At 42.3% G+C, this 22,652-nt stretch overlaps 1 protein-coding gene and 1 long non-coding RNA gene across 4 annotated transcripts in view; both read right to left on the reverse strand.

Moving 5' to 3' along the window:
• Positions 1-9,359: 9,359 nt before the first annotated feature.
• LOC124132914 lies at positions 9,360-13,674 on the reverse strand. The gene is made up of 2 exons (XR_007221868.1): positions 12,497-13,674; positions 9,360-12,207 (listed from the first exon to the last, which is right to left on the reverse strand). It is a non-coding gene; the product is annotated as an uncharacterized LOC124132914 (long non-coding RNA).
• A 1,342-nt stretch (positions 13,675-15,016) lies between these two features.
• Positions 15,017-22,652, reverse strand: part of LOC124132915 (ATP-binding cassette sub-family G member 1-like) — a 47,862-nt gene continuing 40,226 nt past the window's right edge. For all 3 annotated transcript variants that reach the window (XM_046497078.2, XM_046497077.2, XM_046497075.2), the window contains 5 exons: positions 22,208-22,376; positions 20,953-21,053; positions 19,449-19,604; positions 18,021-18,139; positions 15,017-16,883 (listed from right to left, as the gene is read on the reverse strand). In XM_046497078.2, the coding sequence (XP_046353034.1) occupies positions 16,658-16,883; positions 18,021-18,139; positions 19,449-19,604; positions 20,953-21,053; positions 22,208-22,376 (771 nt within the window). In that variant the 3' untranslated portion in view covers positions 15,017-16,657. The remainder of the gene's footprint in view (positions 16,884-18,020; positions 18,140-19,448; positions 19,605-20,952; positions 21,054-22,207; positions 22,377-22,652) is intronic.

A 22,652-nucleotide genomic window follows, 5' to 3' on the forward strand; every position in this document is an offset into this window, starting at 1 on the left:
AGTGTTGCCAGTAGGGCTGGGACGGGTAACTCGGGTACTCGGGTCGGGTGGGTACTGAGTAGGACCCGGGTACCCACGGGACTACCCGGACCCGAGTTTAGTCACGTAATTATATATATATTGTTTAATGGCAAAACTTATCTAGAGCTCTATGGCTACACTATAAGTGACAAATATTCACATTTCTTTCTGACTATATATGTAAACATACCTTCTGGCTTTATATGTTTGCATAAAGATAAAACTTCAGTCAACTTCAGTGTATGCATGACCAGATCAGTTTATACGTGTATCTAAATGCATTGTGACAGGTGTACGGCCAAACGTTTCCCAATCGGTCATTTTGCAATCTCATTAAAATCAGACCTCAGTTCTCGCTACCGCTAAACAAAGATCTCAGGAAATCCCATTAGGGGTCACTTCAGAACGACCTTTCATCCGACCAATCAGAGCACCGCTAACCAGATTATGAAAGTGACAGTCGGGATGTGATTTCTAATCATGCAACCTCGAAAACTTTAACTCCGAACGATAGGTACGGGTTTAACGACTGAATCCATACAATCTAGACCATCGATTAGCCATTCCAGAATGTTCTTTTGTTCGGGTTTCAAATGGGATGTCCTCAGATCTTTGTTTAGCGGTAGCGAGAACTAAGATCTCATTTTAATGAGATTGGTCATTTTGTACCAATCTCTTGAGGCCTACAGCGGACACCCGGGTAGGGTCGGATAATAGGGGGTTGGGTACCCGGGTAGTAAATTTTTACTCGTCCCAGCCCTAGTTGCCAGATGGTTTTCAGGTGGGTTGTTTTAATTATGAAAACAGAAACAAGAACAAATTTAGTAAAAGGTATAATAGTTTCTCGAAGCTGTGTTGATTCCCGGCGTCGGAGTCTTCTTGTCAGACGTACACCGTTCATGTATATACCTAAAGTACAGATCGGGATCGGGTGGTCAGGCTCGCTGACTTGGTTGATGCATGTTATTGTATCCCAAATTCGTAGATCGATGCTGAACATACTGTGTTACCTCCCCTGAATCAACGAGTTCCACCTATTACACCCCAAATGGTTATGCCTCGCCGAACTGAAAATGAGTTGTTGCGGGCAATGGAATGCTTAAAAAGTTAATTGTTTCTAACTAAGTTTCCAGACGTTTAGGTGTTCATCGTAACACCATACAGTAACTCTGGGTGTCGGTACCAAGACTGGCAACACCAGGGACCGACCACACGAGGTTAATTTTTTCTAGGCGTTTAGGTGTTCATCGCAATACCATACAGACACTCTGGGTGTCGGTACCACGAGTGGCAACACCATGGACCGACCACGTTCTTGACGTTCACAAGTAACGTCACGTCGGCAAGATAATCATATCCGTCTGGTTTAACCTCGACGTCGGTTTCAAACTGCCACTTCGACAGCCCGCAGCATCCCTGGTCTATGTGCGATTACTGCGAGGACTGTGAGGAATAGATTACGAGAGCCTAACATCCGACCACGATGTCTAGCTATACGTCCAATTTGATGCCACGTCATCGAAGTGCACCAAGTGGTCCAGACAACATTTGATGTTCAGGTTACAGGGCAGTTATAGTCCTCGCCACTTGAAATAGAATCACGAAATATCGCGATGATTAATTAACGAAGATAGCTGCATGTGTGTTTATACCTCTAAAGTGAGAACAAGCCATTCCGCCGATAAGGAGTACTACTTACAGTAACCACAAGAAGTACGAGGTGCGCTTTTCAATAAATATACATTTTGTTATAGTCCTCTTCACAGGTGAGTCCAGTTCTCACGCTATAGCAGTGATGGCCGTCACCGTGTTTATTAACATCGAGTGGAACGTTACACTGACGCGCGCGTTCAGCATCCTGCATTACGCTGAGTATGTTCAGCGTCCTGCATTACGCTGACGCGCGTGTTCAGCATCCTGCATTTCGCTGACGCGCGTGTTCCGCGTCATGCATTACCCTGACGCGCGTGTTCAGCGTCCTGCATCACCCTGACGCGCGTGTTCAGCGTCCTGCATCATCCTGACGCGCGTGTTCAGCATCCTGCATTACGCTAACGCGCGTGTTCAGCGCCCTGCATTACGCTGACGCGCGTGTTCAGCGTCCTGCATTACGCTGACGCGCGTGTTCAGCGCCCTGCATTACGCTGACGCGCGTGTTCAGCGTCCTGCATCACCCTGACGCGCGTGTTCAGCGTCCTGCATCACCCTGACGCGCGTGTTCAGCATCCTGCATTACGCTAACGCGCGTGTTCAGCGCCCTGCATTACGCTGACGCGCGTGTTCAGCGTCCTGCATTACGCTACGCGCGTGTTCAGCGCCCTGCATTACGCTGACGCGCTTGTTCAGCGCCCTGCATTACGCTGACGCGCGTGTTCAGCGTCCTGCATTACGCTGACGCGCTTGTTCAGCATCCTGCATTACGCTGACGCGCGTGGTCAGCGCCCTGCATTACGCTGACGCGCTTGTTCAGCGTCCTCCATTACGCTGACGCGCTTGTTCAGCGTCCTGCATTACGCTGACGCGCGTGTTCACCGCCCTGCATTACGCTGACGCGCTTGTTCAGCGTCCTGCATTACGCTGACGCGCTTGTTCAGCGTCCTGCATTACGCTGACGCGCTTGTTCAGCATCCTGCATTATGCTGACGCGCTTGTTCAGCGTCCTGCATTACGCTGACACGCGTATTCAGCATCCTGCATTATGCTGACGCGCGTGTTCAGCTTCATGCATTCGGTGGTGGGGTGAGATGATGTGAATGGTGTTTAACGTCGCGTCCAGAAGATTATTGCACTGATATAGCGACGTGCATGCGTGTGTGCGTGTGGCTGCTTGTGCTAGTCCGGACTAATGCCGATTTATAGTGCTTGTGCTAGCCCAGTGAGATACAATACTGCAGTTTGACATGAATACCCTACTCACATTCTACTGACTCCAAGCAGACCAGTCCTTGTTTTAGCCCTATAATGCCGCGCGACAGGCAGGGTAACAACAAGTACCGTCTTTTAAGGTCTTTTTATAAGACGCGGCCGGGGATCCAACCCCGGACTTTCTGCTCTCCTGGCGGACGCTCTATACCACTAGACCACGGAGGCGGCCATTCGGTGATGGGGTCGTAATTTGATAGGTGTACGGTAACGTGACGAAGTTATCCGTCCTCACGGTATCTTCAGACCTATGGACGACATATAGAGTAGTGGCCAGACCCTCAAACTGCCGACATACCCCTCCCCAAAGTAGGACAAAGCAAACTTAGATTTTCTTTATGTCTCTGTATCCAGCAGACTAGAAAATTATGGTTGCGGTCAAATGTTTTGGTGGAAGATACTGTTTTGGGGTCAAAATGCACATTTCTGTTGTAAAAATAGTGAAACTCAAATAAAGTCCCCTTAAAAAGGTAGCGTGTGCATTGAGTCCTGTTTTTTTTATCATTTATGTGATAGTTTACCTATAATAGACTTGAATTATATTTTTTGTAAAAACCTGTAGCCTCGCACAAATTGAGTTATCAGTAAAACTAAGCCCCCAAATGGTTAATTTCGTTCTATTTTCGCAATGGATTATTAGTATTATCAACCAAGTCATTTGATGTTAAAAATGAACCGAGACGCCTTATGATGTGTTCATATTCAACATAACTTTTATGATATTTGAAAGAATTGGTAATATGCTAACCCACCCATTTTGTCAAATTGGGCACTGTTTAATTCGCATTGTTAATTTCATTACTAAAAGTTTTATACAACACATACCTATATACTATTTCTATATAGGATATTATAAAGGCCTGCCTAAAATCAATGATTTTTTTAAACCACCAAAGAGGTCGATTTGAAGGTCAATGTCACTTTGAAGGTCAAGTTCTAAATTAATGCATAAAAATGCCACAAATGTTTCTGAGTATGCTTGGTAAAGCCCTATAGAATATACGAAAAACACTGGATGACCTAGACTATGTCCAGGCTTTCAACACTGACAAGGCAGCTAGAATGCTCCCACCGACACAAGATGCTTTCAAGCAACACGTTTTGAGACAATATGGCTACATAGTCTTTGGTTTGGTTTGTTGTTTAACGCCGCACTCAGCAATATTCCAGCTATATGACGGCGGTCTGTAAATAATCGAGTCTGGACCAGGCAATCCAGTGATTTATATCATGAGCATCGATCCGCGCAATTGGGATCGATGACATGCATCAACCAAGTCAGCGAGCCTGACCACCCGATCCCGTTAGTCGCCTTTTACGACAAGCATAGTCGCCTTTCACGGCAAGCATGGGTTGCTGAAGACCTATTCTACCCCGGATCTTCACGGGTCGGCTACATAGTCATGTGCCAAACCGCAGTGTGGAGAATCCTGAGGGAACTAGGTGATGATGGGCGTCTTGGACACAACATGCTCGTGTGAACCCGTGAGCACTCGTCCAAGTCAGATACATCACTCATTTGAGCTGCAGTGACAGATCATATGCTTGTCGTCTCCAGAAAGTGTCCCTGCCTCATGGCTGGACTACCATGTACAGAGAGCAGTGCACCTGCTCTGGCTGCCTAAACGGTGCACGTGATAATGAACCTGAGGGTTAGAGTTACATTGGTAGTGACCAATGCATCTTACGGTAGTGGAGCAAAAAAAATGAATTTGTTAATGAGTTACTGACAATATTGAATCAATTGCTTCAGATTGAACTTCAAAGTTAATATGATCAGCAATTATAGTAGATAACAAGCATAAAATACTCACATCCCCCGCCAATATGACATGTCGGGTGTGTGCAATGCATTAGCTCCTGTGAACTATGTTCACTGGGCCTTTTTGTAAAGAAATATAGTACGTTTTTCAAGATCTGCTCCGAAAACGAGGACTACCTCCATTTTCAGTCTAAATCAAAGTCGTTGCCATGGAAACTCGAAAAATATTTCTTTTTTAAATCCCAAACTATCAAAAGGCACCAGTTTACCACTAGATCTATCTATGCGCCAAATTTGGTGAAGAAATATGGTACGGTTTTCAAGATCTGCTCCGGAAACGAGGACTACTGCCATTTTCAGTCTAAATCAAAGTCGTTGCCATGGAAACTCGAAAAATATATTTTTTTTAAATCCCAAACTATCAAAAGGCACCAGTTCACCACTAGATCTATCTATGTGCCAAGTTTGGTGAAGAAATATGGTACGGTTTTCAAGATCTGCTCCGGAAACGAGGACTACCGCCTTTTTCAGTCTAAATCAAAGTCGTTGCCATGGAAACTCGAAAAAAAATTTTTTTTTAAATCCCAAACTATCAAAAGGCACCAGTTCACCACTAGATCTATCGATGTGCCAAGTTTGGTGAAGAAATATGGTACGGTTTTCAAGATCTGCTCCGGAAACGAGGACTACCGCCTTTTTCAGTCTAAATCAAAGTCGTTGCCATGGAAACTCGAAAAATATATTTTTTTTAAATCCTAAACTATCAAAAGGCACCAGTTCACCACTAGATCTATCTATGTGCCAAGTTTGGTGAAGAAATATGGTACAGTTATCAAGATCTGCTCCGGAAACGAAATGTGACGGACGGACGGCACCCATTCCTATATTCCCCTTCCACTTCGTGGCGGGGGATAATTATCTTATATATGATAACAACTTGATAAATGAAGTTCATGGACGAAACTTAAATTTGGACATTTAGATTTCTCATACATTCCGAAGTGAAGACGAAATATTGTCATCTTCCTGTATTGGCGCCAATCTCGGGGAGTTTTTTAATAATTTGAAAATGAAAACACAAAGTGTTTTTTTTCATGTTTTTAACCCATTTTGGTTTATAACTCTAATGAAACAATATTGCTTATTTATTCTATTGTATGTTTCTTATATCAGCACATTGATTTTGTGATAAAATGAGAAATCCAATATGCAAAATTGACTTGTTTAGAGATATATATTTGTTTTACTGAATTTTGACACAAAAATGTGCATTTTACTAAAAACACGTTTGTCACCAAAAGAAATCACAACCAGCATTTTCTAATACATAAATGACATCTTGTGGTTATGCTTTGTTCGACTGTGGGGAGGGGTTGTCCTGAAATAATCTGCCTCTTTAGGGTTGGCCGCTCTCTAATATCACTTCACAGCAGGACAATGCATGACCTTGTGTGGCACTTGCGGTCACCGACTCCACTGGACAACAGAACATCCAGCCAGATTCGACGTCCATCGAAGACATGAGGGATGAAATGAAACGCGGTTTACATCGACTTCCAACCAACGGATGACGTTGATCCAGCTGAAACAGGCCTTGGTCCAGATGTGGAATGCCACCCCACAATCCTTCCTCCATCTTGTGACGTCAATGAGGCGCCGTTGACAAGTTTATGTCACTGCTAATGGTGGTCCTCCCTGACATTGCCCCCACCCACTTTCGGCCGGAGATGAGGTTTACAGAGAACGTTTTTCATGGACTGCAAAATATTGGTCTGTTGCAAAATGGTCACTTCCAGGTGTTTGCTTTGCCGCCATGCGGGTACAACCTCGTTTTGGATTTTGAGTGAGTGAGTGAGTGATAGAGTGAGTTGGGTTTAACACCGCTTTTAACATTATTCCAGTCATAACGCAGGTGACAGCTTAATTTGGAATGAATGAATGAATGAATATTGTTTTACGCCGCATCAGCAATTTTCCAGCTATTCATGGCAAGCTTAATGTGGAAGGAAAACCCGAAGTGATGCAGGTTTCAGATGTTTACCACTTTGGTGAAACCAATGAGCACGGGTATGGTGCTTCACGACTGGGCCACCCGTGCCCCCTCAGGATAACAAGCAGTACCATCATTTAATGTCTTTTGGTTTGATGCAGCGAAGAATCCCCGGCCTTCCGCTCTACCACAAGACCACCACTAAAACGGTCCCCTATTAAGTCGTTTCGTACAATCAGACCAATTCTGACCAGGGTCCTTTGTTAATCAGCAATAAAATAACAAACCATGAAGTGATTGTACTTTATTGTTACCTATGTACACGTGACTCGCCCACAGAGTGTGGTGAATACAAATATAGATCAAGGGGACATCACACTAACACACTTTCCCACCGATACAAGGAGTTGCCTTGTCAATAATCGGTTTGCCTCACTCAAACACAAAGGTATTGTCTGTCATTTCCAATATTTTCCACCAATAAATTTGAATACAAAATTCATTTCAAATCAAAGCACATTTTATCAACCAAAAAACATTTTCGCAAATATATTGTTTCAAATAATTTTAAAGCTACCAACAGCTGAGATATTTGTTAGTTTGAAATTGGAATAAGATATTTGTAACCATACAAATGTGCATTTCTCCAAGGAGATACTCAACAAGGCATTAACATTCTCAAAACGTTGATATCTTCTCCAACATACAACTTGTTTAATTCCAGCCTCACTATCAATATGGCAGTTACATTCTCTCATCGCTTCAGAATAATGAAAATTAATTAGAAAATGCAAGACAGTGGATTAAAACAACCAATTTGGTTTTCATTTCACACTGTTCAGCCTTTTCCTTTATTGGATCCTTCATAAACCATGGCCAAACGCTGATAATGAACTGAAACGAGTGAACTCATAGAATGATGGTGGGTGGGGTGACTCAAAAAGATGAAACATGGATTGTTGCTTGGAACATATATTCCCTTATAATTACGATTTTACCAAAGAGATTTCTGAAATTTGAAAAGATTTTCAGCCCATTATTTTATGCACCTCTGGCAACAGTTTTAACAGATCTATAAAACATAGTGAAAGAACAATGCTTTTAAAAGAGCGAGAAGTTCTCAAGTGGCTTTAGTTCCATCATTAAACGGGTTCATACCAAGCAAGCACATCAACCACTTCCCTAACATAGGGGATTCAAACCCTGAACAAGTTCATACCAAGCAAGCACTTCAACCACTGCCCTAACACTGGGGATTCAAACCCTGAACAAGTTCATATCTAGCAAGGGCACCAACCACTTGGCTAAAGCCTGAACAAGTTCATACCTAGCAAGCACATCAACCACTTCCCTAACACTGGGGATTCAAACCCTGAACAAGTTCACACGTAGCAAGCACTTCAACCACTGCCCTAATACTGGAGATTCAAACCCTGAACAAGTTCATATCTAGCAAGGGCACCAACCACTTGGCTCAAGCCTGAACAAGTTCATACCTAGCAAGCACTTCAACCAGTGCCCTAACACTGGGGATTCAAACCCTGAACAAGTTCATATCTAGCAAGTGCGTCAACCACTGCCCCAACCCCCGGGAATCAAACCCTGAACAAGTTCATAACTAGCAAGTGCATCAACCACGGCCCCAACCCCCGGGAATCAAACCCTGAACAAGTTCATAACTAGCAAGTGCATCAACCACTGCCCCAACCCCCGGGAATCAAACCCTGAACAAGTTCATAACTAGCAAGTGCATCAACCACTGCCCCAACCCCCGGGAATCAAACCCTGAACAAGTTCATAACTAGCAAGTGCATCAACCACTGCTCCAACCCCGGGGAATCAAACCCTGAACAAGTTCATACCAAGCAAACACATCAACCACTTGGCCCACTGCCCCACATTGTTACAAGGCTAACAGAGACTCATTCTCATATATATACATGATGCATTACTGAATTAACAAATATTTCAAAGGTCATTTAGAAGTGAAAGACTATCTCATTAACAGTTTCAAAAATATATACAAAATTTAAAAATACTATTCATCTGTAAACTATAACTGCAGATTTAAACAAAGACACTGTGTTAATTTCCCTTATTGATGTCTCTTGAATTAAGATATTTTAAAACAGAATTTAAGATCATGAATTTTAGAGAAAAAATATGGTATATGAAAAACAAGAACAATTTGTTTAACTGACATGATTAAAAAAATCAACAAGTATCAATAGAAATGAACACTTAAAATATACTGAGGGAAATAAGTAAGGGTATACCTTTACACAGAAGTTTGACATAGTGAACACAAGTGGTTTGTCCGTTTCACTCAGTGAGTGAGTGAGTTGTGTTTAACGCCGCTTGTAACAGTACATGTATTCCAGTCATATCACGGCGTGTCACCTCAATGTGGGCGGAAAGCCCGAAGTGATGCAGGTCTCAGACGTTTACCACTTCGGTGAAAGCCATGAGCACACAAACCTAGAAACACAATCGGGGCAAAACGGGATTCAAACCCACAATCACAGGTTTCTGGCGTGCCCAAGGGACACAGCGAATTGCGGCGCCTTAGACTACTGGGCCACCCGTGCCCCCTTCATTTCACTCAGGCCTTAATGACAACACTGAGTGAAAGGGAAATGCAGACGCTACTTTTTTGTGACTGTCCTTCGTGTTCCCTTACTTTTTGCCCTCAGTATATGTCAGTTTAACCTTTGAGAGATATGTTCATCTTTATCTTGGACAACAATATCGATGAGAAATTTACTCATACTGCACAAAGGATTATTACATAAATTAAGAGATTACTTTTGAAAGACATGAACTTGCTCTATTCGGCCACTCCCACGAGACACAAATACAATAAATAAACTATTCCTTTACCTGTGGCGTATCAAACCAGTCCTGTACATATATACATTCCTCATTCCCAGCATCGCCTGAAAACTCCTAAAAAATATATGTTTTGGGATGTACATTAAAGATCCCTCTCGAGGCATCTGGCGTGTCACTTAATTTGGGCCTTACTTTGTCTTGGAATCCAAGCTAGAAACTCGTTGGTCATAACAGCTTGTTTTCAGCTGGTATGATAAAATTAGAGCCAAATATTATACTGATTTGTCACTATTAACAAGAAAAAGACGAAAAGTAAATTTAAATATTCAAATATTGGTACCAGATTTTATGACATCAAGCATACGAAAAGTGGGTTGGCAACTTGGCATCCTCATTAATTCCAAAAATTTATGGATTTGATTACACGAAGAGTTTCATAAATGTATACTACTCAAAAGAAGGTCTTAAAAAATAAGGTGTTCTTGAACGTCTTTTGAGAAGTATATCTACAGCTTAATCATGACCAAACCAACAAATGTCTGGGTACAACCGGTCGGATTTGTCAGCAATAACAACACTGCCTCTCAAAACATTTCCCATCAAACCAAACGTACATGACAACAAACCAAACCTTCCAATGGAGTGTGGACGCACTAAATAATAACTAAATACTGATATCAAAGATGTAACAAAATAAGCCATTCTACTGCTTGAAATGATTGCTTTGGATCTGACATGATATTTTAATCACTGTTATAAATAAATCAACATTTCTACAAATGCAGCATTTAAAATACAAAAATGTGAATACTTTCCAAAATGAAGTATGCAGAAAACTGACATGAGTCCTTAAGATGTCATTTCAATCATCATCCTTAAAACTGAGTAGCACAATGTAAAACACTTTAAGCAGCTGATACAGGCATAGGCTGGATGCGTTACATCAACATCAGACACCAACTCACTCAAGCTGATCTCAACTGCACAAGATGAAGATGATAAAACAATTATGTAAACAAAGTTGGCGGAAAACCAAACAAAACCAACCGCAAATGTTTTTAATTCATTGTCCTAATATCCAATAATTTCAAAAGTAACACCACCAAAGGGAGATAACTGTTGGTTCAAGGGGAGATAATCCTCTGGGATGTCTTCACATTTTTTCAAATGCATGGCTATTAAAGGGAGGTAACAGTTCAAAGGGAGATAACCCTACACAATGACTGCCACAAACGTGCAGCCTTTGAACACCCAACTGTGAAGCTATACATGACTACAAAATCTCATAACCATGAACAAACTATATACAAACACAGCTCACATCTGTGTAATCCTGCATAAATAAATCATCTGACTATACGCTAGGTTAACACACTAACTACATAATATTTGCATTGCATGTGCTTTGTTCAAGGGCTAATGCCAGGGAGACATTCGGTCAAAATCAATGAAAATTCGTGACCCTCTTCCTACTGCGACCTTAGCAGTATAGCTCGGATGGGTAGAAAGTGAAAGACTCACACCTGTGTCTCAAAACTGGGATGGGTATTGGAGGCATTAAGAGTATCACAATATTTTACGATGCACAAGGCTGTATTGAGAGCTATGGTATAATTCGAAATGTGGAATTCAGAAGCAATTTGAAACACCTGTGAATGAAATGAAGTTCACAAATGGAACAAAACAAGATGCTGGTACAACATAATGTTTACTCATTCCATAAATATACTCCAGATGCACACTCCGGGGGTAATTGGCAAGTGAATAACATTAAACACATGCTAAAAATCAATGATATACCAAGCATTAAGAAAACATTGTGATACGCATCGTGGGAAGATTGAACCTCAAAAGAAATAAGAATTTGGAGTCTCAAAGTGTCGTCCAACTGACTTGGGACTTTGTTGATTTTAAGTTATTATCACCAGGATTGCAGGTCAGGGGAAACAAAGTTGGCCTGAGCTGTGGTGCTATAGCTGCAATGACAAGGTCACAGGGTCCAGGTGGGAGGGTAAATCTTCCCCCTCTGGTGCATCCTAGGGCTGAGACGAGTCCAAATTTACTACCCCGTACCCGACCCCTATGACCTGACCAGACCAGACCCGATTCCCTATGACCTGACCAGACCAGACCCGATCCCCTATGACCTGACAAGACCCGACCCCTATGACCTAACCCGACCCCCTATGACCTGACCCAACCCGACCTGACCCCTCGCTGTAGGTCTCAAGAGCCCTGGCAAAAAAATTTAGATACACGTCTTAAACAATCTGATTAAGATACACAGAACTTAGATACACATAACACATTCGATTTTGATACACGCAATTTAGATACACGTACATCACAATCTGATCCTGCCTATGCTGAAGTTGGCTGAAGGTTTATCTTCACTCAAATGTATAAAAGTCAGAAGGAATGCCTGATTAGGCAGAAAGAAATTTGAACATTAGTGACTTGTGTAACCATGGACTTTTATTTTTATCAAATAATATACAACCCGACTAAACAGAGGTCTGGGTAGTCCTGTGTACCCGAGTCCTACTCAGGCCCCACCTAACCCGAGCTACCCATCCCAGCCCTAGTGCATGCGCACCGACAATCAGGCATATGTGTTTCCATCGGACTATTTCAGTCATACAAGGGGCGGTCAGGTAGCGTCGCTCGTCAAGCCGAATACCTGGGTTCTCAAGAGCCACAAGGCTCGGAAGCTCACCTTAAATATTAATAAATATTGGCGGACATGTTTTAAGTCGGATTGGAATTCTGTGTGCAAATGTAAGCGACACGATGGCTGGGATCATGAATGCCAAGTATCAACTCCACATCAGATTTTGTAGTTTCCCACAAGATGCCGAAAATGTAAAACTTCACGACCGACAGACGACTGGACAATTCACCAAGACATGTGTTCACATTGACTGTCATACAAGGGGCGGTCAGGTAGCGTCGCTCGTCAAGCCGAATACCTGGGTTCGATTCACGACATGGGTACGATGTGTGAAGCCCATGTCTAGTGTCCCCAGCCGTGATATTGCTGGAATATTGCTAAAAGCGGCGTAAAACCATACTCACTCACTCAGTCATACAACGGCGTGTCACTTTATTTCATTTAGGAGAAATGACTGGCCTTAGATGTTTACCACTTTTGTGAAACCCACAAGTATGGGTAGCTTACTGACAAACCTAGAATCATAATCAGGGGGAATCAGGCATTCGAACATTTAATAATAGGTTCCTGGCACACCTAGGGGACACAACTCCTTACAACATATTGGAAAGCCGTTCACACAATCTGCATGCCACAAACCATCCAACATTGACTTTTCAGAATGGTCCCTAAAAACATCTTCACCTTGATCAACTAATGCCCCATGGTATCTGAACACAAATTGTCGATTTCACAGTAGTACAAAAGATGCCCTAAAGTGTTGTCACTCTCCCATGTCACCATGGTAACATACCCTGCACCGTCATGTTCCATTAACTAAACAAACAAACAAACAAAATATCAGACTAGTAAAAGTTCTTTCAACAAATTGTACCAGGATTTCAACTAACTCACAACAATCTTCCTGAAGTCATTGTTATGGCTTGAGTTAGCATTGCCGATTAGGATAAAGGTAACAAGAGCCACAAGGCTCGGAAGCTCACCTTAAATATTAATAAATATTGGCGGACATGTTTTAAGTCGGATTGGAATTCTGTGTGCAAATGTAAGCGACACGATGGCTGGGATCATGAATGCCAAGTATCAACTCCACATCAGATTTTGTAGTTTCCCACAAGATGCCGAAAATGTAAAACTTCACGACCGACAGATGACTGGACAATTCACCAAGACATGTGTTCACTTGACTTTCAGTCCCGTGAGCTAAAAATTGAATTGTGTAACTTATTTTCCAAAGATGATGTGATTGGGTACACATATCCTGATTGTGTGATGACTCCTACCTTGGGTGAAGTATAGGGCATGGGACCATCCATACAAGGACGTGTAAGAGTCTTAGACATCAAACATTCATGGTGAGTGAGTGAGTTGGGTTTAACGCCGCTTTTAACATTATTCCAGTTATATCACGGCGTGTCCGCTTGATGTGGGAAGAAAGCCCGAAGTGATGCAGGTCTCAGACGTTTACCACTTCGGTAAAACCCACAAGCACGGGTATGGTGATGACAAACCTAGAAACATAATCGGGGCGAACCGGGATTTGAACCCACAATCATAGGTTTCTGGCCTAAGGGACGCAACTCTGCACAGCGAATCGCGGCGCCTTAGACGACTGGGACACCCATAACAGTCAAACAAAACACTGTCTGATGTCCAATCAGAGAACTCTCAATGGATTAAAATATTTCTTCTAAATTGAGACGAATATGAATACCGTATTCAACGTAAAAAGCGCCCCACTCTAATAAGCGCCCACGGCGATATTTGTTAATATATTGGCTAGTGAACAATCCCAATTAGCACCCCTTCCGATTGATCAATGTAAACAAGACTTATTCATTCGTGTATAATACGCACTTGCGTGTAATATGCACCCTTAATTTTGGGCAATTAAACTCTGGAAGAATATATCTGTCGTATATAAACATTTCAGACTGTCAGCATAAACCACGAAATTTATCTTTCAACTCTATTGCCCCGTATTTGTAATTTTGAGAGCGCCCTGAGCGCTTTTTACGTCGAATATGGTAATAAAACTTTATTTTAACAACTTAATAGCAAGTTGATTTACTTTTTTTCCAATAAGCTTGTCAACAACCAATGTCAGACATCCAATAATTAAGTAGTTTTTGTCATTAATATTACATACAGGACATTCTTCCATAATCATAGAACAAACGGGGTCATTCAATAATAATCTCCTTCAACAAACAATACGCCCACAAAATCATAATATCAAAACAAAGGTATTCTTTCAAACACAGAGCTGTAACCATCAGTTACAACATACATACTATACATATTAAACAACCCTCCAAATCCTTCCAAATACTATACATAGTAAGTTGTAAACCCTATTCAAATGTCAACATTTCAAGCATATTTTAACTGACTATTTGATAAATGATTACCTTGGACCCTGTTTCAAACAATTTTTATTTTTAAATTCAAGAAAAATAAATATATTATCTTCTTCAATTAATATTTGCCTGAGGCATCAACTATGGTATATCTAAACACTCTCTCACACCTTAGCTTCAGTTTTGACAAAGATCAAGCCGTCGTCTCAACCGAAACTATAATCTGTGCCCAAATGCAATAGAAAGACGCTGTATTCTCAACATCAAAGTCATCTTTTTAAAATCAAGGTCATAGGGCCAAAACCTGATGCTTTGACCTCGGCAGCTTATTTACATCAAAGCAGAAGTTATTCAGAAAATCGATAATTTAAAAATTTACATCTTTGGCATCAAAAATTACTATTTCTACTTATGTGCAGAGGGTAAACCATATGAGCATCCTACATTAACCTATGCAGATTTGAGTATTTCTAAACTGAAGAGACCACGCAGAAATCAAACCACAGATTCAACAGATCACACATATTCACAAAAAAATGCATAAATGTAAATATATTCACAAAAAATGCATAAATGTAATCAATTGCACAGATTTACAAAAGGCAACTAACAAAAGACGAGACATTTTGAGAGTAGCTCGGACGTAGCACTATTTATTTTTTTAGTCACAGCAAAGACACACATTTGAAACATGATGACCTGCCCGTTCATTCAAACGATTGGTGTGGCATGACTATCATAGGGCTGTGTTGAAGCTACAGTCATCATAGTGCTAAAATCGCTTTTGATAAAGACATGACCATGACATGACCATGACATAGGTCAGTTGTAACCACAACGACATTATTGCATTGGATTCAACTCATGTCTTCACTGACAAGACATCCAATATTGCTATGACAACGTACTGTCTGGCAGACACCGTTGCCATGGTAACCTGTCACAGACACATAAACTGACGTTTCCATGATTTGTTTTGTACCAAAAGTAATGACTCAAGATAGAATTCTAACCAATAACTTAGGCAAGAAAATGTGATCAAACGTGTAACTATGGCAACCAATTGCAACCTTTTTGTCCCGGATGTCACGGATATTTGTATAAGTAGAACTCATATGCTGCTGACAGACCAAGGATCATAATCAGAGGCAAATCGTAGAGACAAACCTATCATCGTAAGAGGATTCTGGCAGCCAAGGGAGGCAACTCTGCAAAGAAAGTTGCTGGACCTACACACCTGGGCCATAGACAGGAAAATAAATATAATAGTGGGGGAAGAAATTCGAAAGATCTTAATGGTAAATGAAACAAAATCACTGGAGTATTTGGTCGAAACAATTATTCAATTTGTAGGATACGAAATTCCAGTAATGAATACTGGTAACCAAAAAAGTACAAACATGACAAATATTTTCACTCTGACATGTCAACATCACAGAGGCAGAAAGCTGATACTCCATGTCTATCCAAACTGGACTTTGCTGGTATCTTGACTATTTTGTCCAATCGGGGGTATCCTTTCATCCGATGTGACACTTCCATGTGGTCCAAACTTGCATGTACACCATGGCATGCTGTCCAATGAAAATTCACGTCACAACTAAATCATCCAATCCAGAGTTATCTGGCATTTTGTCCATGTCATGTTTTTCCATTCAGAACATGCTCCGAATATTCTCATCCAATTAAATCTTGCTCTGGATATCCAATCAAAATCAAGGATATAAAAAGCGATGATGACAAGGGAGGCTACTCCGGCTTTTCCATATTTCCTGTAAAATCTTGAGCCATGCAATAGAAATACTTCAAGCATCGGTCACAGGAAAAGCTTAAATTGTTTATTTACAATGTGACGATTACAAATAACCATTGTATTCAATATCAAAAACTGTGACAAGGGTGTCTGTATTGAAACAAAATGCTGAGTAAAACCCACGTGGTGTCTCCATTGGAGCTAACAAAATGGCTTCTGTCCCTGAATCGCATGTGGAACAAGCTTGTCCACACAGCTAGTCACATGACAGTCACATGACCGTCATGTGATAATCACATGACTAGAGCATCAGATCTTCCTCCCCAGTCTATCACATTGTGACCTTTCACCTTTGAGCCTTAACCTTCCACCTGAGCACAAAATAGCAGCCTATCCTCAGGATGACGAAGAATATACAGAGAATGATGAAGTCCAACCAGAACTCGGCATTTTCAACATCCATCTGCTTGAGAACATCGGATGCCTTCTTGAAGATGCAGACACTTTCATCACAGTTCAGTGATCCCCTGTCGAAGCCATATATAGCTTGCAGAACTCCTTCGAAGGAATACCTGAAGCATGAAGGATCAATGAAGGGTGAGGACAGAGGGGAGGCCATCTTTTTCGTAATCAGTTGGTTTATGGATTTATTTTTTCAAAGACTTTAGGTGTTCAAATTCATAGGTGTTATTTTCAAGGTTAACATTATATGGCTGGTAGGATACAAAAATTTCCTTTGAAAATGTCTATTTTTTTCTGAAATGTTTTCACACAAAAAAGCATTCAAAACAATTAATTGATTCTGAGGACAAAGACACACACTGCTTGGAGGACTGCTGTATTTATAAGATTCACCATAGTTTCTTCTCATGCTTGTGTGTCGCTTGTAGTGTGTATGTGTGATCACCTGTACGAGATATCTCATCTAAAGTGAGTGTGTATGTTTGATGATCACCTGTACTCGTTATTTCACCTGTTGTGAGAGTGTATGTCATACAGTCACCAGAACTTATCACACCTGTGTGCATGTGTGTGATGATCATCTGTACTCGTTATCCCACCTGTAGTGAGAGTGTATGTCATACAGTCACCAGAACTAATCACACCTGTGTGCTTGTGTGTGATGATCACCTGTACTCGTTATCCCACCTGTAGTGAGAGTGTATGTCATACAGTCACCAGAACTAATCACACCTGTGTGCTTGTGTGTGATGATCACCTGTACTCGTTATCCCACCTGTAGTGAGAGTGTATGTCATACAGTCACCAGAACTTATCACACCTGTGTGCATGTGTGTGATGATCACCTGTACTCGTTATCCCACCTGTAGTGAGAGTGTATGTCATACAGTCACCAGAACTTATCACACCTGTGTGCATGTCTGCAATGGATCACCTGTACTCGTTATCCCACCTGTAGAGAGTTGTATGTGTAATGGTCACCAGTACTTATCACACATGTGTGCATGTCTGCAATGGATCACCTGTACTCGTTATCCCACCTGTAGAGAGTTGTATGTGTAATGGTCACCAGTACTTATCACACATGTGTGCATGTCTGCAATGGATCACCTGTACTCGTTATCCCACCTGTAGAGAGTTGTATGTGTAATGGTCACCAGTACTTATCACACATGTGTGCATGTCTGCAATGGATCACCTGTACTAGTTATCCCACCTGAAGTGAGATGTATGTATTATTTTCTCACCTGATGTAGGACACATAGGAGAGCCACTGTAGATAGGTTGGGATCGTATCAAAGTTGACGAAGAACCCACTAAACAGAAGGATGGGGATCGCTGTGACAGGTCCCAGGAACACAGCCACCTGTAAACAAAGGCAACACCCATTTACAAATACTGGCAACACACCTTTACAAACACAGGCAACACCCCTTTACAAACACAGGCATCATCACTTTACAAACACAGGCAACACCCCTTTACAAACACACCTTTACAAACACACCTTTACAAACACAGATAACACACCTTAACAAATACAGGCAACACCCCTTTACAAACACAGGCAACACCCCTTTACAAACACAGGCAGCACCCCTTTACAAACACAGGCAGCAACCCTTTACAAACACAGGCAACACCCCTTTACAAACACACCTTTACACACACAGGCAACACCCCTGTACAAACACAGGCAACACACCTTTACAAACACTGGCCACACCCCTTTACAAACACAGGCAACACCCCTTTACAAACACAGGCAGCACCCCTTTACAAACACAGGCCACACCCCTTTACAAACACAGATAACATCCCTTTACAAACACAGGCAGCACCCCTTTACAAGCACCCCTTTACAAACACACCTTTACAAACACACCTTTACAAACACAGATAACACCCCTTTACAAACACAGGCAACACACCTTTACAAACACAGATAACACCCCTTTACAAACACAGGCAACACCCCTTTACAAACACAGGCAGCACCCCTTTACAAACACAGGCCACACCCCTTTACAAACACAGATAACATCCCTTTACAAACACAGGCAGCACTCCTTTACAAACACACCTTTACAAACACAGATAACACACCTTTACAAACACAGGCAAAACACCTTTACAAACACATCTTATACAAACACAGATAACACGCCTTTACAAACACAGGCAACACCCCTTTACAAACACACCTTTACAAACACAGATAACACACCTTTACAAACACAGGCAACACCTTTACAAACACAGGCAACACACCTTTACAAACACAGGCAACACACCTTTACAAACACAGGCAGCACCCCTTTACAAACACACCTTTACAAACACAGATAACACACCTTTACAAACACAGGCAACACCTTTACAAACACAGGCAACACACCTTTACAAACACAGGCAACACACCTTTACAAACACAGGAAGCACTGAAGACCACAGAGACGCCGTTACAAATATTGGTTCCAAGCAGAGCTCTTAGTGCCAGTGCCTAACTCTGCAGTCAGTCAGTCAGTCAGTCAGTCAGTCAGTCAGTCAGTCAGTCTCTCTTACATCTCTTTCACTCACTAAACTGCTTAATCAACAAACCAATCAACAAACCAATCAATCATGCTCTCACAAAGCCACTCTCCCGCACGTCATCTCCCCAGTAGACAGATTACCTGTAGTGACGTAGCGGCCCCAATAAGCAGCCCCAGCGACTGAGCAACCAGTGACGTCTGAGTCGACAGGGTCAGGAACATCACAAACCTCACAAAGTCGTTGGGCTGCGAAGTCATCCAGTAAACAATGGACCCATACACCAATGGAAATATAATCTGGAATGAAATTATATATATAGTAACATAGGTGAGGTGATTTTTGCACTTATATATAGCCATGTGCATGCACGTATGTGTGTGTGGCTGCTTGTACTAGTCCGGACTGATGCCAAATTATAGTGCTAGCCCACTGAGATACCATGCCGCAGTTTAACATGAATATCCCACTCAGACACAGTATACTGACTCGGTCCTTGTTTTAGCCCCTTAATGCCGAGCACCTGACAGGGTAACAACAAGTACCATCTTTAAACGTCTTTTTGTATGATGCGGCTGGAGATCGAACCCCGGACCTTCTGCTCTCTGGGTGGACGTTCTACCACGAAGCTGGTCACACTCTGGGTGGACGATCTACCACTAGACCACGGAGGCGGTCACAATCTCCGGGTGGACGTTCTACCACTAGACCACGGAGGCGGTCACACTCTGGGTGGACGTTCTACCACTAGACCACGGAGGCGGTCACACTCTCCGGGTGGATGTTCTACCACTAGACCACAGAGGCGGTCCAAACTTCCAATAGACATTAAATGAAGCTGAAGATATTTTCTGAATACATTATTTTCTGTATTTTCCATACTCCTTTTCAGAAGTGTCCTCAATTAATCCGATTTAGATACACCTATGTTTGTTTGTTGTTAATGCAGCACTCAGCAATAATCCAGCTTTATGACGACAGCCTGTAAATAATAAACTCTGGACCAGACAATCCAGTGATCGGTATAGAGAGCAGCAGTCCAAGTTGTCGGAGTACGATGGACCAGCTGTCTCTTACGACCAGCATAGGTTGCTGGGGAACTATTGTAGCCCGGGGTGGAGCTATTGTGATGAAGTTGTACAATGACTGATCCCTATATCAGCAGTTTATCACCAATGATTTGAAGGAAACATACATTCCAAAGTTCAATTTCCTCAGTCAGGTGAGTTAAAAAAAGGAAATATCAAGTTTCAAAATCCTAACAGGAAAGATGCCATCATCACACCCAGCAAAGCCCACGGCCAGTTTGAGTGAGTGAGTGAGTGAGTGAGTGAGTGAGTGAGTGAGTGAGTGAGTGTTTCACACCGATTCTAGCAATATTCCAGCAATATCACGGTTGGGGGACACCAGTAATGGGTTTCATAGATTGTACCCATGTTGGGAATCTAACCCAGGCCTTCAGCATGACGAGCGAACGCTTTAACCACTAGGCCACCCCACCGCCTCACAGCCATTTTGAGATATCCAGGGCCCTGTTCCACAAAGTGATCTTAGCCTATGTTAAAGGATGGAAGTTACTATCATCTTAGTGCTAAGATCGCTCAGTGGGACAGGGCCCAGGCCTCCAGACACTGCTTCGAAGCTCACCTGGAATGGCATGTCGGCCATGGTTTTAGCAAGGTAGTAGGCCTTGAGACTGTACCAGTAGTTCAAGTGCTCCCTGACAAACACTGCCATCTCCATCGGAACTGAAATACGGAAAATAACAGAAAATGATTATTCAAGCCCAGCACAAGAAGATTTCTTAATGAATTGTCTTGTGCATTACACAATTTTCTTTGGTGTAGTGTGCGCTTTTTTGCAAAAACACAGCTGCGTAGAGAGTGTGTTCCATAATGAGTTTTTTTTTATTTAAACAGTAAATCATCATGTTTTATCTCATATTTCAAATTTGTATTGACCAAGTTTATTATCAACTGTTTGTTTACCTGACTTTTCCTAAGGGATACATTGGCATTTATTTCTGTGCACAAAACTCAACAACAAAAATAATTCCCAAATACTGAATCACCTTGAAGGGGTGCGCATAGGAAATATGGTAATCATTTTATATATTTCTTGTCACTTCTTAAAAGCAAGGGACACTAGGGAACTATCCTACCTAGAATCTAACAGGGAGACAAGGGGTCCTGTTACCCACACTGAGGTAGAGGAATCAGAGTGAGCGAGTATGATTTTACGTCGCTTTTAGCAATATTCCAGCAATATTACAGCAGCGGACACCAGAAACGGGCTTCACACATAGTACCCATGTGGGGAATCAAACCCAGGTCTTTGGTTTGATGAGCCAATGCTTGAACCACTAGGCTTCCCCGCTGCCACGGAGGAATCAGGTGAAATCGGGTTTAACGTCGCTTCCAAGATTATTGCACTTATATAGCGACGTGTGTGTGTGTGTGTGTGTGTGTGTGTGTGTGTGTGTGTGTGTGTGTGTGTGTGTGTGTGTGTGTGTGTGTGTGTGTGTGTGTGTGTGTGTGTGTGTGTGTGTGTGTGTGTGTGTGTGTGTGTGTGTGTCAGAGTGAGAGAGAGTGTGTGTGTGTGTGTGAGATTGTACTAGGCCGGACTGATGCCGCTTTATAGTGCTAGCCCACTGAGATACCATGCCGCAGTTTAACATGAATACCCCACTCAGAGAGAGTATACTGACTCCGAGACGACCAGTCCTTGTTTTAGCCCCTTAATGTCGAGCGCCAGACAGGGTAACAACAAGTACCATCTTTTAACATCTTTTGGTATGACGCGGCCGTGGATCGAACCCCAGACCTTCCGCTCACCGGGGGGACGCTCTACCACTAGACCACGGAGGCGGTCTGGAGGAATGAGAGTGGGTACAGCTACTCACATGTGAGGACAGTCGGCATCAGGGCAGTGAACATCAGGAACAGCATACAGAAGAACAGACATCCCGCGTTGTTGAAGACTTTGCTGGCTTCGTTGCCAATGCCGAGATAGAGCAGGCCAATAAGGATGCCGACAGTCAGGTGGGAGATGAGTCTCAGTCTCGTCAGGGTCTGCAACACAACAACAGGATTCATGTGAACAGCATCATTAGTTTGTTGTACAGACACAGTGCCTGCCTGCCTGCCTGCATGCCTGCCTATGTATTCAGTTATATTTTAATTTGTAGATTCTCAAGTAATTGCTTTGCATTATTTCAACTGAATCAAAATGTGATTTGTCTCTTTTTTTTCAATATTATCATTATCACATAGGTCAGAGGTGTCTAACTGTATCACGACAGGTCAGAGGTGTCCAACTGTACTACGACAGGTCAGAGGTCACTTACT

The sequence above is a fragment of the Haliotis rufescens genome, unplaced genomic scaffold (genome assembly GCF_023055435.1).
Source record: "Haliotis rufescens isolate VD_foot unplaced genomic scaffold, xgHalRufe1.0.p SCAF_18, whole genome shotgun sequence".
In the NCBI taxonomy this organism is placed as follows: domain Eukaryota; kingdom Metazoa; phylum Mollusca; class Gastropoda; order Lepetellida; family Haliotidae; genus Haliotis; species Haliotis rufescens.